Below are 13708 nucleotides of genomic sequence, written 5' to 3' on the forward strand. Positions count from 1 at the left end.
GTTCCACTGCACCTTGCGAAAAGTGGCCTAAAGGCAAGGAATATTTCACTGAAATATTCATTGACTGAAGAAATTCTTTCGTCTTCGCACTTGTGTGATTACTTGAATTGTCAAATAAAATTACCGAAGGTATCCCATATGGTATTATTATTTGTTCCATAGGAAAGATATGAACGTGTCTGACGTCATATCTTTTGCCGAGTGGGTTATGCAAAAAGATGATGCCATATCAACAGAACATGTATGTATTGATAGTCTCCGGAAGTTGTTTTTTGGAAATTTTCCACACGAATCAAGTACAAAGGGTTGGAAAAAATTGTGGATTGGTGAGTTTGGACGTGAAGATTATTTTGTTGGTAGTTTCTTTTGTATTTGGCGCAATCTGGACAGCTTCGTATGTTTTCATACAACCAATTTTTCATGTTACGTATGAAGTATTTAGATCTTAATATAAAGTAGGTCTTCAGGTACCGTGGATGTGCTAATTGATTAGCATGTACCTCTTGAAAAACAGTGTTTCTTAACACTTGTGGTACGCATACCAACAATCTAGGGGACGTGGTTGAATGCATAAGTCTATTGGTGCACAAACCATAAATAACATAACACAAATAAACTGGCATAAAAATAATGTAGAAATGGAAAAATGAATCTGCAATTGATCAAAGGAAATGTAAGAGATTCTCAGCATGTCATACATCACCTAGGGAGCCATGTGGTGTAATTTTCTTTTGGGGTATGATATTTAATTCTGTTAGCCATAACGTTATTAGTAAATGCAAACAAATTATCTTGGCAAGAGCATTGGCTAACCACGATGCCTGTCACTACTAAATAACATACACCTTTAGTTAAATTATGGAAACGTGAATATTTAAATGACGTAGAAAAGGGTTGCTAGTATATTTATAATGATTTATTGAAATATGATAAGGCAAATTAAATGAAGTTACAAAATTAATAACTAATTGATGGTGGTAACAAAAGTGAAAGCTAATTAATTGAATATTACGAAAGTGAGAATTAGATGAGAGACATTTCCTATTACACGGTAAGAATCTTGAACATTTCCTATTGAAAAATTACAATTCAACATTTATCCATATTATGGGATAAGTAGAAGGATAGTTACTTACAATACTCCTCGGCAGAAGAGACCAGAAGATCCAACCTTTGATGGGCAGGAGAGATCCATCTCTATGTTCCGAACGATGGAGACTTCTTCAAAACAACCGCCTCTCCACTATACCAACTGAACCCCGACGCAAATTTACGGCAGTCTTTTATATTAATCTATAACTGTGGTTAAATTCCTCTTAACCTATTTCTGTTGTGACCCACTCACCTACAGAAGTCGCGTAGCATATAATAATATTTAGAATTTTACTGTTAGGTGGAAACTTCTGGTCTCTTTTAACTCAATGAGCATAGAGAAATAAATCAATCTCTGGTTTTTCAACCTGTATGAAACATATTTAAAAATATATAACGTTTTTTTCGACTGTGATTTCTACCACATTACAAAGGTAAAAACGCATTATAAATGAGGTTCTGTCTCTATAAGGAAAAAAGAAGTAAATAATCCAAGGGCTATCTACAGTTTTACAAAAGTTTGAAATTTTTCGTACCTCAACTACTAACTGGAAAAGATATTATACTTTTGGTTCGAGCGTACCCCTTGTCTCCAAAAGAAGCGGAACTTGATTATTATAAGGGTAGCAAAGAAAGTCCTGTTGCTTTCTCACTCACAACCTTCGAACACCGATATATCACCTAAGACGTCCTTGGAAGATCAAAAATAGCCCCATCAGCATCGACGACCTTCTCCCAACGTTCTGGAAGGCCATGGATTCCATTGCGGTAGATCAGGTGATAATCGGATGTGCAATGTTCGGGGAGTATGGCGGATGAAGTAGTGTTTCCCATCTAAGGCATAGAATAGTGTCTGGGTCATCCTAGCCACGTGAAGCTTAGCATTGTCCTGTAACAGGAGGACCTTCTGGTGCAGTGGTGATTTCGGCTGTTTTTGAACCAGTTCATGGGATGGTAACCTGTGATGATGGTGCCGTGGAGCTTCGTACAGGACCCACTTCTCATCATATGTCAACACCCTGTTCAGAAATGGCTCCTTCCTCAGACATGATACCAAAGAAACACAGGTATCTGCTCGACCCAACTTGTAGTGCTCTCCAAGTTGATGGAGGTGCTGCCGAACGGTTTCTTCACTAACACTGAATTGTAGTCTCAGTTCCTCACATGTCTGGCCACTGTTCGCCTTAATTGCTGCATGAAGATCTTCATTTTGTACATGTGTTGGTCTTCCGGCACGTGGTGCGTCTTCTAGTGTTTCGTCACTGTCTTTAAACTTGTTAAACCGCCGGTGCACTGTTCGCTAGTCATTACACCCTCACCAAAGGCCTGGCAAAATGACAGAAATTTCTTGGTTACCTTTATAATAATAAAGTTCCAAGAACTTCGCCGAATAAGTTTCAAAAAGATTGCGAAAGTCGAATAAATATGACGCTTACTATATGCTGGCTTTTAGCGTCCTTGTATAAATATATATTTTAGGTTTATTTTGTTAGACATGTGCGTATTAAAATCACTCGCATGTTATGACCTGGAGGACGAATCTTTACATTTTTGCTATCATGGCTTCTAAATGGTTAGACAATTTTCCATTCGAAAGTTTATGTGTATCTATCGGCTATACCTATAGTTCCGGAAAGTTAGAAATATAATAAAAAAGTTTTCCATATTATTTTGGTTAATTTATTTTTATGCTTTGATTAGGGAAATCAAGCGATCACACAAGAGATAGACTAATTATTAGTAACTTTTTCTACTTGATGTTAATCACAATGAAAACTGTGATACATGGGAAATGCACAAAGAGAGTCTACCCTTATAATTACAAATGGAAGGGGTAGATTGGTACATAGCAATGGGAGCACATTGGTCTGTACCAATCCTACCCACATGCATGTGTACTAATGTGTCTCAACCGAACTTCAGGATAATTAATTCGTATAACTGAAAAATTACTCCACGCAGGACAATTGAATATAAATGAAATTATTTGTCAGGAATTACACTTCATGCATCATACGTAAGTTTTCAAAAATTCAGTGTTAATTACAAATATAAGATTACAAAGACATAAGGGAAAACTTACTTTTGCTCTAAGAAATCAAGTTTCTTTTCTGCACAGAGAAAAGAACGCTGCGTCTAGGGATGCGCACGAGACAAGATTTGTGGCTGTCTCGACTCGAAAATGTGTCGTAAAAGTGATGTCTCGACTCGAAAAATGTATATTTCTCTATTGTAAGAGCCGTGTCTCGACTCGAATTTTGTCAGGAAAATCCTGTCTCGACTCGTCTCGTGCGCATCCCTAGCTGCGTCCATCCATCAACTGTGCCTCACGGTGTTCGTTTGTTACCAATGTTGCCAACACCAAACTTTTGTCCATTTACTCTTCACAGTGGAAAAATATCTACCTTGTACATATGTGCCCCGTGTACCTAAGTCCCTCCTTCTCCCCTATTACCTAAACTAGCATATAAATTTATCTTAATATGTTTTGCCAGACCCAAATCTCACTTATTCCGAAAAATCAGAATTTGGTAAAACTTCACAAGAAATCTCCACATAATAAGAATTGTCCCTGGATTATCCAAGCTTATATAAAACTTAAAGACTTATACTTGTATATTCATGAAGTTTCTTCTCTACCGTGTTTAGCATAGTATTATCTCAGCAATCTGGTTCGCATTAAATGAAATGAAATCTTTAAATTTTACTTCCCACGGTTATGTCTGCTAGGCTAAAGTAAACGATGATGAGAAATGAAGGGAATGGTGGAATGAAGAAAGTGGGGGAAACGTGAGAACCCCGAGAAAACCTACGCACAGGGTGTTTGTCCACCACAAAATTCACTTGGCGAGAGCTGCGATCGAACCAAGGACCCAATGCACCAGAGGTGAACGTGGTGCGTATTAAAACCTTCACACCAAATTACATACACACAGATAATAATGATCTTAAAAATAAAATCTATCAGAACATTTGGAAAGACCAATTACATCAAATTGATCGAAATTCTACTTTAATTTATACTGATGCTTCAAAATTTTCAAATATTAATGTATTAGCGGCGATTTTCATTCCTGAAGGTTCCATTATAATTAAATATCAACTACCAAAGTTTACATCAATTTATGAAGGTGAGACATAAACAATTCGGCAAACTTTGATTTATATCAAGAAACAAAAGTTATGAAAGCTACAATTTGTACTGGTTCTTTGTATTAACATCATTCAACTCAATTCCTTTTAATTATAAATCGTATTGGTGCATTTTAAATATTAAACACACATAAAATCGTGACAGATAATTATACCATTGCATTTTTGTTATGAAGGCACATATGAATATATAACACAGTAATACGATTGATCTAACACTAAAAATGCATGTAAGGGAAGAATCGAAATTACAATTAAAGTTTCATCTCGTAATTTTTATTACATTATAGAGGAAAAATCTAAAACTGAATTGGAGGCTTGTCAGAGTATAAGTCAAAAACTCCCAGGAAAATGACATTGGAATCTTATTCAAAATAAAAATCGTAAATATATTCATAACTGAACTCACAGAGAAAACACCCTACGTTATAGACTTCTCTTAGGAATAGCAGTTACACTCATCACATTATTTCAAATTAAGAAGGTCACTTATCACTGTTGGTGTGTGATTAAGGCACAGGAACTCTGAACCATCTTCTCTTTGAATGTGATCTTCAGAATAATCGTGCAATCTTTGTTTCACAGATACATCAACTGTTAGGTATTGCACCATCCTCTTACACACAAAATTTTGCCAGAGTGCGATTTGAAGACCAACACACTGATGATATTTTTTAACATTGACATTTGGTTTTAACTTATAATTTACTTTTATTAATTCTGATTCAAAAAAGAAATCGACAATAGTAACATATTCAATGAAGTAATGTTAAAGAAAGAAATAAACTCTCAACATAAACATTGGCATTCTGATCAACATTGGTCATCGTGAAGCTTGACTAAGTCCAAATGAAGAAGATCAGTAAGAGCTATGAAATATTACTCTACCACTTTTGATGAATCAGCATTATTAAATAAATATAAATATTAATTATTCTTTTCTTTCTATATTTTTAGCTAACAATGACGTCCCATTAGGAGTAACCAATTAACACTATTAATAGGTAGAAGTGAAGTGATGTGAAGAAAGGAAGGAAAGGAAGAAGATTGGACTGTAGTTAAAAAAAAAAGTTAACTGCCAAGTATCAATGAAACTGAAGGAAGTATGTTAAATGTTTAATATAATAAAATTGTTTTAGTCTCTTAGAACAAAAAAACTTATCCATTCGTAAGTTATAATTTCGGTAATAGTATACATGAGAACGTCATGATCTGAGTTTCTTCTGTGTTCTATTACCACTTCTACATGAAATATCATAAGTTTTCTATGTAGTGCAATAGTAAGAAGTATCCATGTGCACAAGACATGCGATATGCGTTAAATACACCCCCCCCACACGCACACACATAGTCATAGATAAAGTACAAGGGCACTACACATGCAGATATAAAGTAGAGGAACGTTCTTTTTTATTTTCGTATCAGTCGATAAGTAAATCAAAGTCGCTTTGTTACCCCCTTGGTAAGTTCGTAGATACTCAATGAATAATCCCTAAAAGTATGAGCGTCCAGCTCCTTCGGGAACTGACGCGGCTTTACGTATGCTATATCCATAATTTCTTTCTTGAACATTTGTTGAAGATTGAGTGATTGAAATTTTAATTTTTAGCTGCTAAGAATGAAATTTATAGCTTCATTGAAAAAAGTAAACTAATTTTTATTTAAAACATAAACCTTGATAAGAAATAGTTGATTCAAATGAGATTTTAACTTGCTTGCTGGTGGAGTGCAGCATCACCCAAGGTGCTAATGGATTTACCAACTTTGTATTGCCTGTATACTCATTATAGGCAAAAAAAAATCCGCACAATGCTATAACTGTTACTTTTCCACATAACAAATTTGTTTGGGAGATCATATGTAAACGATGTTGATAACTATTATTTACTTCAAATTCTATGTAAAATAGTGCAAAACAATATAAGAAAACAGGAGCAATTATGTTTTAAGGCATGCATGATTCAGCGTTCCAATGACAAGTGATTTGAGTATGTAAAGGATCACGTAAAAATGACGATAATCTTGGCGATCCATACTAACAACATAATCCAAAACACAATTAATTACGAAATGATAAATTTACAAAACATACATATTTAGATGATTTCTGCAACATGTGTTTATATAGAAAATAAAAGTAAACCAGCCCATACCTAACCATAAGTTTACTATTGAAAATTAATGTCAAAAATGAATTTTAATGTCACTACGATAACCCTATATTGCAATCAAAATAATTAATCATTACGTTAAAAAAATAAACAAACATACTTCAGCAGCAACAACGCTACATTAAATTTTGCCAATTAAAAATTCAAATTAAAGAATATATCTTAATTAAGGATTCTAATTAATGCATTATATTTATTGCTTTCAAACCTAAACTTTCAAAGATGCCAGCTCGAGACTAGATACACATGAACCTGTTTCCAACATTGTGTTAGTATTTATTTGTTGTTATTTCAACATATCTTACCTAGAATTACTTTTTTTCTACTTCCCTCGTTCATCCTTAATTGTTGATTACAAATATTTCTTATTTTCATGCTTTCTTTGCTTTTCATGCTTTCTTTGCTTTTCATGTTTTCTTTGCTTTGCTTTTCAATTTATCTGTATTGTATTACCTATTAGTATCTTCCGACTGTTGTGTTGTTTACTAAGCACTATTCGGAAATAACGAAAATATTGAATGCATACCTTCTCATGTTTCCAACCAGCCACTATAAACAATATCCTTATGCAGTATTATGTAAATGAACTTTTAGAGGGGGTCTTGGGGGCGGAATTATTTATCAAATATATATTTCTGGGACATAGAAAATTTCAAAACGCATTTGAAAATGCTCCGTTCCTGCGTGCAGGTTTAATTTTGGGGGACAACTCGATATAATTCTTCAAAAATTAAAATTCTTTCACTAATCTCCTTCTTATTATTTCCAAAATGATTTGCGCTGGGCGACATGAAAATATCTCAAATGGCATAGTTAAAATTCAAGGGGGAAGCATAAGCAATTCTTGAAAAACTATAATTCTTTTACGGTCTGCTCCCTTCCAGATGTATGGATAAATACTACAGTGCAAAAATCAAAAAACAAACTGTGCCAGGTGGCCACTAAAAACCACGAGTGCTATCTAACCGAGTCAGGGCAGGGCGAAGTTGGAGAGAGAGTCAGCGAGGAGATGCGTCTGAAGGGAGCAGGCGCGTCATCGAAGGTGTGTACACGCATAAGCGATAGTAGTGAAAACGGGTAGGTTTTGGGAACGATGTGAGTTTCAATAGCATTTGTCATGGTTTCATACTAGTAGCGTTCCACTTGTAAACATAAAATACAGCTTCTGTACACTGTTCAGAAATACACCGCCGGTGGAAATAGTTTATACAGTCATTTTTCATATACACTCACTTATTTTATCTGTAGTAGAGCACTTGTAAGGATTTTACACTAGTAACCCTACACTTGTAATCACAAAATTCAGGTATATCACTTTATATTTAATTGTATCGCTTGCAGAAATTTGTTCATTATAAATATGTATTTTCATGCAAAGTCTTGAATTTTACCTGTAAATTTTGCAAAATGTGGTGCGCCAAAAGTAAACTAGCACCCTTTCCTGTATTATGTTGCCACACAAAGTATATTTATATTAAGGGGACAGACTACTAAATATTTTTCAAAAGCTAAGAATTTTTCTTTTGCCCGTTTTTCGTAAGTGAAAAGAGATAATGAAATATAACTTACCACAATAACAGATAATGTTTTTCTACATCCAACAATACGAATCGGAATAATTTTCAGTGTTGCCATCCATAGATATTATAGTGTGAGCAGAATTTCAATTACCAAAAAGATTCAGAGTGCACTACTGTTGAGGATACTTTGATTCAAATTAGGGATAGCATGAAAATTTCAGGTAAATTATCTGCTTATGTTTGCCTTGTAAGCTGACTAAAAATGTGACTACGTAATACTTGAACAATTAAGAAAGTAAATTAGTAGGTACTGTATATAACACTTCTTTTTATTTTAAGCATTTTAAAGATTCTCCTAATTTAATAGCGTCGTAGATTTTCATTTTTGAAATATGGGAACCCTAAATAAGCATAGGTAGAAAAAAAAGTAGTACGTCTAGCACTAGTTGTAACAAGTGGCAATATTTCTGACTGTCTTATTTTCTCTTTACCCTGATTGCACAGTCCCTCTTGTAATCTTGGAGTAGGTGTTGTAAGGGTGAATATCCTTTTTAATTTCTATTTTTGATGTCACATGGTATTTTAACCGGGGTGATGACATAACTTCTTTTTACTGGTAAGTACACATAATGTGCATTGCCATAATGACAGAAAATTTTATTTTATTTACTTTGCCAATATAACCTCTCGTTAAAAATGGCGGGAAATATTTATTTATGCGGAACTTTGTTTTGATTCGCTCGACCAGCATGGCCTCGGAGTAAAAAAAATGGCCTCGTTGTTTTAACAGGCACATATACCACATGCCATTTTTAATCTCTCGGTGAGCATGGCCTAACTGTAAAAGAAATGACGTTCTTGTAATTTTTATTATTACATATACATATGAAAATGAAATCTTTGAGTTTTACGTCCCACGGTTATGCCGGTTAGGCTAAAGGAGACGGTGATGATGAGTAATGAATGAAATGAAGAAAGTGGGAGGAAACGGGAGAACCCAGAGGAAACCCATGCAGACGGTGTTTGTCCACCACAAAGTTCAGTTGGCGGGGGCTGGGATCGAACCCGCGACCTCAAGCACCAGAGGTGAACGCTATAGGCTACCACTGAGCCAACGCGGCCCGACTATTACATATAGGGTAAGGGGGTACAATTTCGAACAGATACAATTCTGAACACTGTAAACTTTTGCACCATTTTTCGAAATACAACAGTTTCCAACACTGAGTGAAGAATATGGCGTTGACAGTGACTCCTGTCCTTGTTTATTTCTGATAGAATTGTGTGTTTAGGTGTTTGTTGAGGCCGTACAGAAATTATTCTTCAAGCAAAGGTATGTATATCAACCATTAAAAATGTACTATAAAATAGCTCATTGTTTAACGTCGTATTGTTGCTTTAAATTGCGAAATGTTGGTTGTTAGCTTACGGTAGCATGTTGCACGGTCCATGATAGAAACAAGCATGGTACACCAGATGGCATCTATGAGCAGCATTTGTAACTGTTTAGTCGCAGATAAAGTATAACGAAAGGTACAATTTCGAACACCAATAAGGGACAATTCTGAACACTAGGGTGAAGGTACATATCAGCCAGTTTTGCTAGCATTGTTAATGTGCTTTTCGTGTTTCGTCATTACAGATGCCACGACGGAAAACTGAAAAGAAGAAGAGTCTTTTGTGGGATCCTTCTAATATGGCAACAGCAGTGAAGAGCGTCTTATCGGGTGATTTATCGTTAAGAGGAGCATCGGCATTGTATCACATTCCACTAGGCACTCTTCATGACCGTGTAGGCAAGGGAAAGGAAAGGCAGATTGGACTTACTCCACGGGTGACAGGCAAAATTGGATATCCCACAGTACTATCGGAAGAAACGGAGAAGGCTTTGGTGAATAGGTTAGTGTATTTCGAGAACAGAGGATTAAGACTTACACCCTTGCAAGTAAAACGTGCTGCTTTTGATTTTTCTGTGGCCTGTGGAGTTCGGCACCCATGGAATCCAGATGTGAAGATAGCTGGTGATGACTGGTTCAAAGCCTTTATGAAAAGGCACCAAACATAAGTTTGAGGAAACCAGAAGGACTATCGAGAGCTAGAGCTGCAGGTATAAATGAAGAAGAAGTGAGGAACTACTTTAGAATTCTGAAAGGTATAATGAATGACTTTAATTTGTTTGATAAGCCTCAATGCATATACAACATGAATGAGACTGGGATTCCCTTGAATAACAGACCCATGAAAATAGTAAGTCAAAAGGGAAACCGTGAGATCGTGTCACTAACCAACGTTGAAAAAGGAGAAAACGTGACGGTCGTTGCTTGCTGCAATGCTTCTGGCTCTTACATTCCACCGAAGATCATTTTCAAAGGTGTCAGAATGCTCCCGGAATTCAATGATGGTTTGCCACCTTACACAATTGTGGCGTTGAGCGAGTCTGGCTACATCAACGAAAGGCTTTTCCTTAGGTGGTTGGAACATTTTTGTACATACAAAACTCCTGGTAAAGTTTTGCTTATACTGGACAATCATGGAAGCCACACCATTTTCAATGCCTTGAAATTCTTCCAGGAGAATGAGATCGAGCTCGTGGGTTTATCACCTCATAGTACGCACGTTCTTCAACCTTTAGATAGAACTTTGTTCAAGTCTCTGAAGGTACACTACCACAGAAAAGCAACAAACAGGCAACATCGCCATTCCAACGAGGCTCTATCGAAGCTCAGAATTAATCCTCTCTTTTGCGAGGCTTGGAACGACGCAGCTTCGGTTGGCTCGGCCATAAATGGTTTTGCGTGTACTGTAACCATGCCCTTTTCGAACGACATTGTTCCAAAGTCCAAATTTGCTCCTTCCGTCCTGTTCGTATCGTCTTCGGAAGAAGAAAAAAAGTCTAGGAGCAACACTGAAACTAATGACATTTGTGCACCAGCAACATCGAAAATTGATGATTCACCTACGTTACAAGATCAAGATAGGCCCACTATTATCTCATCTACACCAAATACCTCAGGTTCTCCTATGCCACAAGACGAAGACAAACCTACCATTCTCTTACCTACACCAAAACCCTCCGATTTTCCGGAAAATGCTTTGGTTCGTAACATCCTCAAAATCCCTGAGAAGAAACCTTCTACAAGTAAAAGAAAACTCCTAACCTCGCTCCATCTTATAAGCAACGCTCACATTGTTGAAGTACAGGCTAAGAAATCCTGCGTTGTTAACCGGCCTACTGCAGGAAAGAAGCTTCAAGTTACAAGACAGCCGCAAAGAAGTAGGGCGTTAACTCCAACAAATGAGGACATATGTGGTTTTTGCCAGTTCAACTATTACAGTGAAGAGTCCCTCGTGAAAGGCGACTGGATACGATGGCAGTCTTGCCAAGTGTGGTATCATGAAGTGTGTGTAGGTGCACAAGGTAAGAAACAATTTATATGTGGAAAATGTATGTGATCGAAATTGTACCTACAAGTGTTCAGAATTGTACCTGATGTGGTACAAATCTGAACGTTTCTGTGCTAACAAAAAAATTACGTTTATGGACATTGTAACAGAGCTTTTTTCTTAATATTTCTGTAACACAACACATAGATTACAAACTTTGTATTTACCAAAAATTATCCTGTTCTTACATCTAGTTTGTTCAAAAATAAAAAAAGTTTCTAAAGTGTTCGAAATTGTACCCCCTTACCCTACATATTGTATACTTAGGATGAGCATCGAGGAGCGCTCTGATGGTAGTCTACTTTTGACGGACTCATTAAACTGATTGACTTTTCGCTCGCTTGAACCATGATACCCTACAGTGGTGAAACTTGATACAACATCCATAAAACAATGACCTTGACATGGACGGAATTACGAGGACGTGAATGCAATCGCCTCTCGCGTTAGTGAAATTTGTTTCAGCTAAAGTATGTTTGTTTTATCTTGGCACGCTTCCCGCCAGTAGTATTAATTGGCTTCTAAAGTACTTTCTGTTAGCATTCACGTGAACGTTTTAATCCAATAGCCGTCTTATTAGCTTTGTCATGTATGTGAAACTTGTGTCGTTAGTTGTCAGCCAGCACATCAAATTAGGTCATTGATATTGCGCTTAGTTGCTACACGCGAACAAATATGTTACAGTGACTTGTGAGTGGAGTGGTGTTTTGCTGTTTCCTAGCGTATTGTAACTCGCAACTTAACTGCGGCGTGGCAAAAACGCGTTGCAGACAGATTCATTCTTGAGGCGGGAAGCGTACCAAGATAAAACAAACGTTCTCTAGTATAGGACAATAACCACGTTTGCTGTTGTAAATGGTGAAAACCTTGCACGTGAGTGCCTTGCGAGTAGGAAAGTTGTTGATGTAAAATAATGTTTAAATACAAGTCTTAGGAAAATGTTATACATGAAGACACACTGTGGAGTATTTTGAGAACGAACTGGAAGTTGGTGCTAAAGAAATTGTTGGAATTACGAATAGATGCCTAAGGAGAAGTATACGCATCCTTGGAAGATAAAATTGATAATATAGTCCAGAAACACCGTCATTTACACTGCCGGAATCCTTGTCAATACTTCGTCGGATAAGTTGTAATTATGGTTCAACTTATGTGGACCTGAAATGTGTAAAGGAAGCCACTGAGAACTGGGATTTTGAAGAACCATTAATATCCTATGGTTGTAGATTTGGTGTTTAAGATGATTGGGCGCATGATTGTATGTATGTAGATCCCAAATCATTGAAAATCCGTGCTTGGAGTATAATTGCAAGCTCTATAAAAAAAAAAATAGTGTTGAATATGATGGGCCTTATGCAGAGCCGTTCTGACGCGTGATTTGTGCCATACTAAAGAGTTCGACTAACATATGCTTCCTGCAGCAGTCAGGCCTTTAGAATGACGCCAATCATACGTCAAAACGACTCTGCATAAGGTGGGATATGTTTTACGTGTATTCAAATACACATATTATCAAATTATTGACAAGGGATAAATTTTATGAAGCTTATTAAAAACTACTAAATTATGTGGATTGCTTTCAGGTACTTGTGCTGGAGCACATTGGTTTATTTATTAATACAGGATGCTTCCAATATGAGGGGATTTTGTAAACCAGATTTGGAAAAAATAATCTGGAAGATTATTTTTCGATTGAGATCACACTTTAAAAAAGTAACACTGGTAGCACTAATCACAAAGCACTGGAAACATCACAGGCATTTGAAACAAACAGCTCCCCTCCTACAAAAAAGTCTTGTTACCAACTTTACTCAGAAAAATTGATGGGATATATTTTCTGAGATTCAGAGATTTCCTCCATCAATTTTTCTACCCAATATGAATCATTATAATTGTCTACTACTGGAAGGTAAGATGTTCAACTTCTCTATAAATGGAAGAAAGATGTTTTCATCTTTTATTATACCTCACTGTGACTCCTCTTGCTAGGCAATGAAGAAACTTCATAAATTATTATTAGCACGAATTGACACCTTCCAGTTACTACTTCCTCCTTGCTATGAAGGCGTGCCAAGTCAAGTTCCTGTGACAATGCCATTAATATTTTTAATATTGTGTTCGAATTGCTGGGCGTCCAGATAGAATTATTTTTATGATGGTTCAGAGGAGTTAAAACATCACTGGGAAATATGTATTCAAATGCATGGGACTGTGTTGAATATAGCTAGGTAGAATGTCAGTAGGATACAATGTCTTCTTCTCAGCTACCATAAACCTCCCACCCGACCTTGTATATATTTTCGTTCTATAGACATAGATAGAATAATG

At 36.3% G+C, this 13708-nt stretch overlaps 1 protein-coding gene across 1 annotated transcript in view; it reads left to right on the top strand.

Moving 5' to 3' along the window:
* Positions 1–5220: 5220 nt before the first annotated feature.
* The window catches only part of LOC145663650 (peroxynitrite isomerase THAP4-like), a 57048-nt gene continuing 48560 nt past the window's right edge, over positions 5221–13708 (top strand). Inside the window, exon 1 of the mRNA XM_081729753.1 lies at positions 5221–5348. Within this exon, the coding sequence (XP_081585879.1) occupies position 5348 (1 nt within the window). The 5' untranslated portion in view covers positions 5221–5347. The remainder of the gene's footprint in view (positions 5349–13708) is intronic.

The sequence above is a fragment of the Thermobia domestica genome, chromosome 11 (assembly GCF_964235325.1).
Source record: "Thermobia domestica chromosome 11, izTheDome1.hap1.1, whole genome shotgun sequence".
Taxonomy (NCBI): Eukaryota; Metazoa; Arthropoda; class Insecta; order Zygentoma; family Lepismatidae; genus Thermobia; species Thermobia domestica.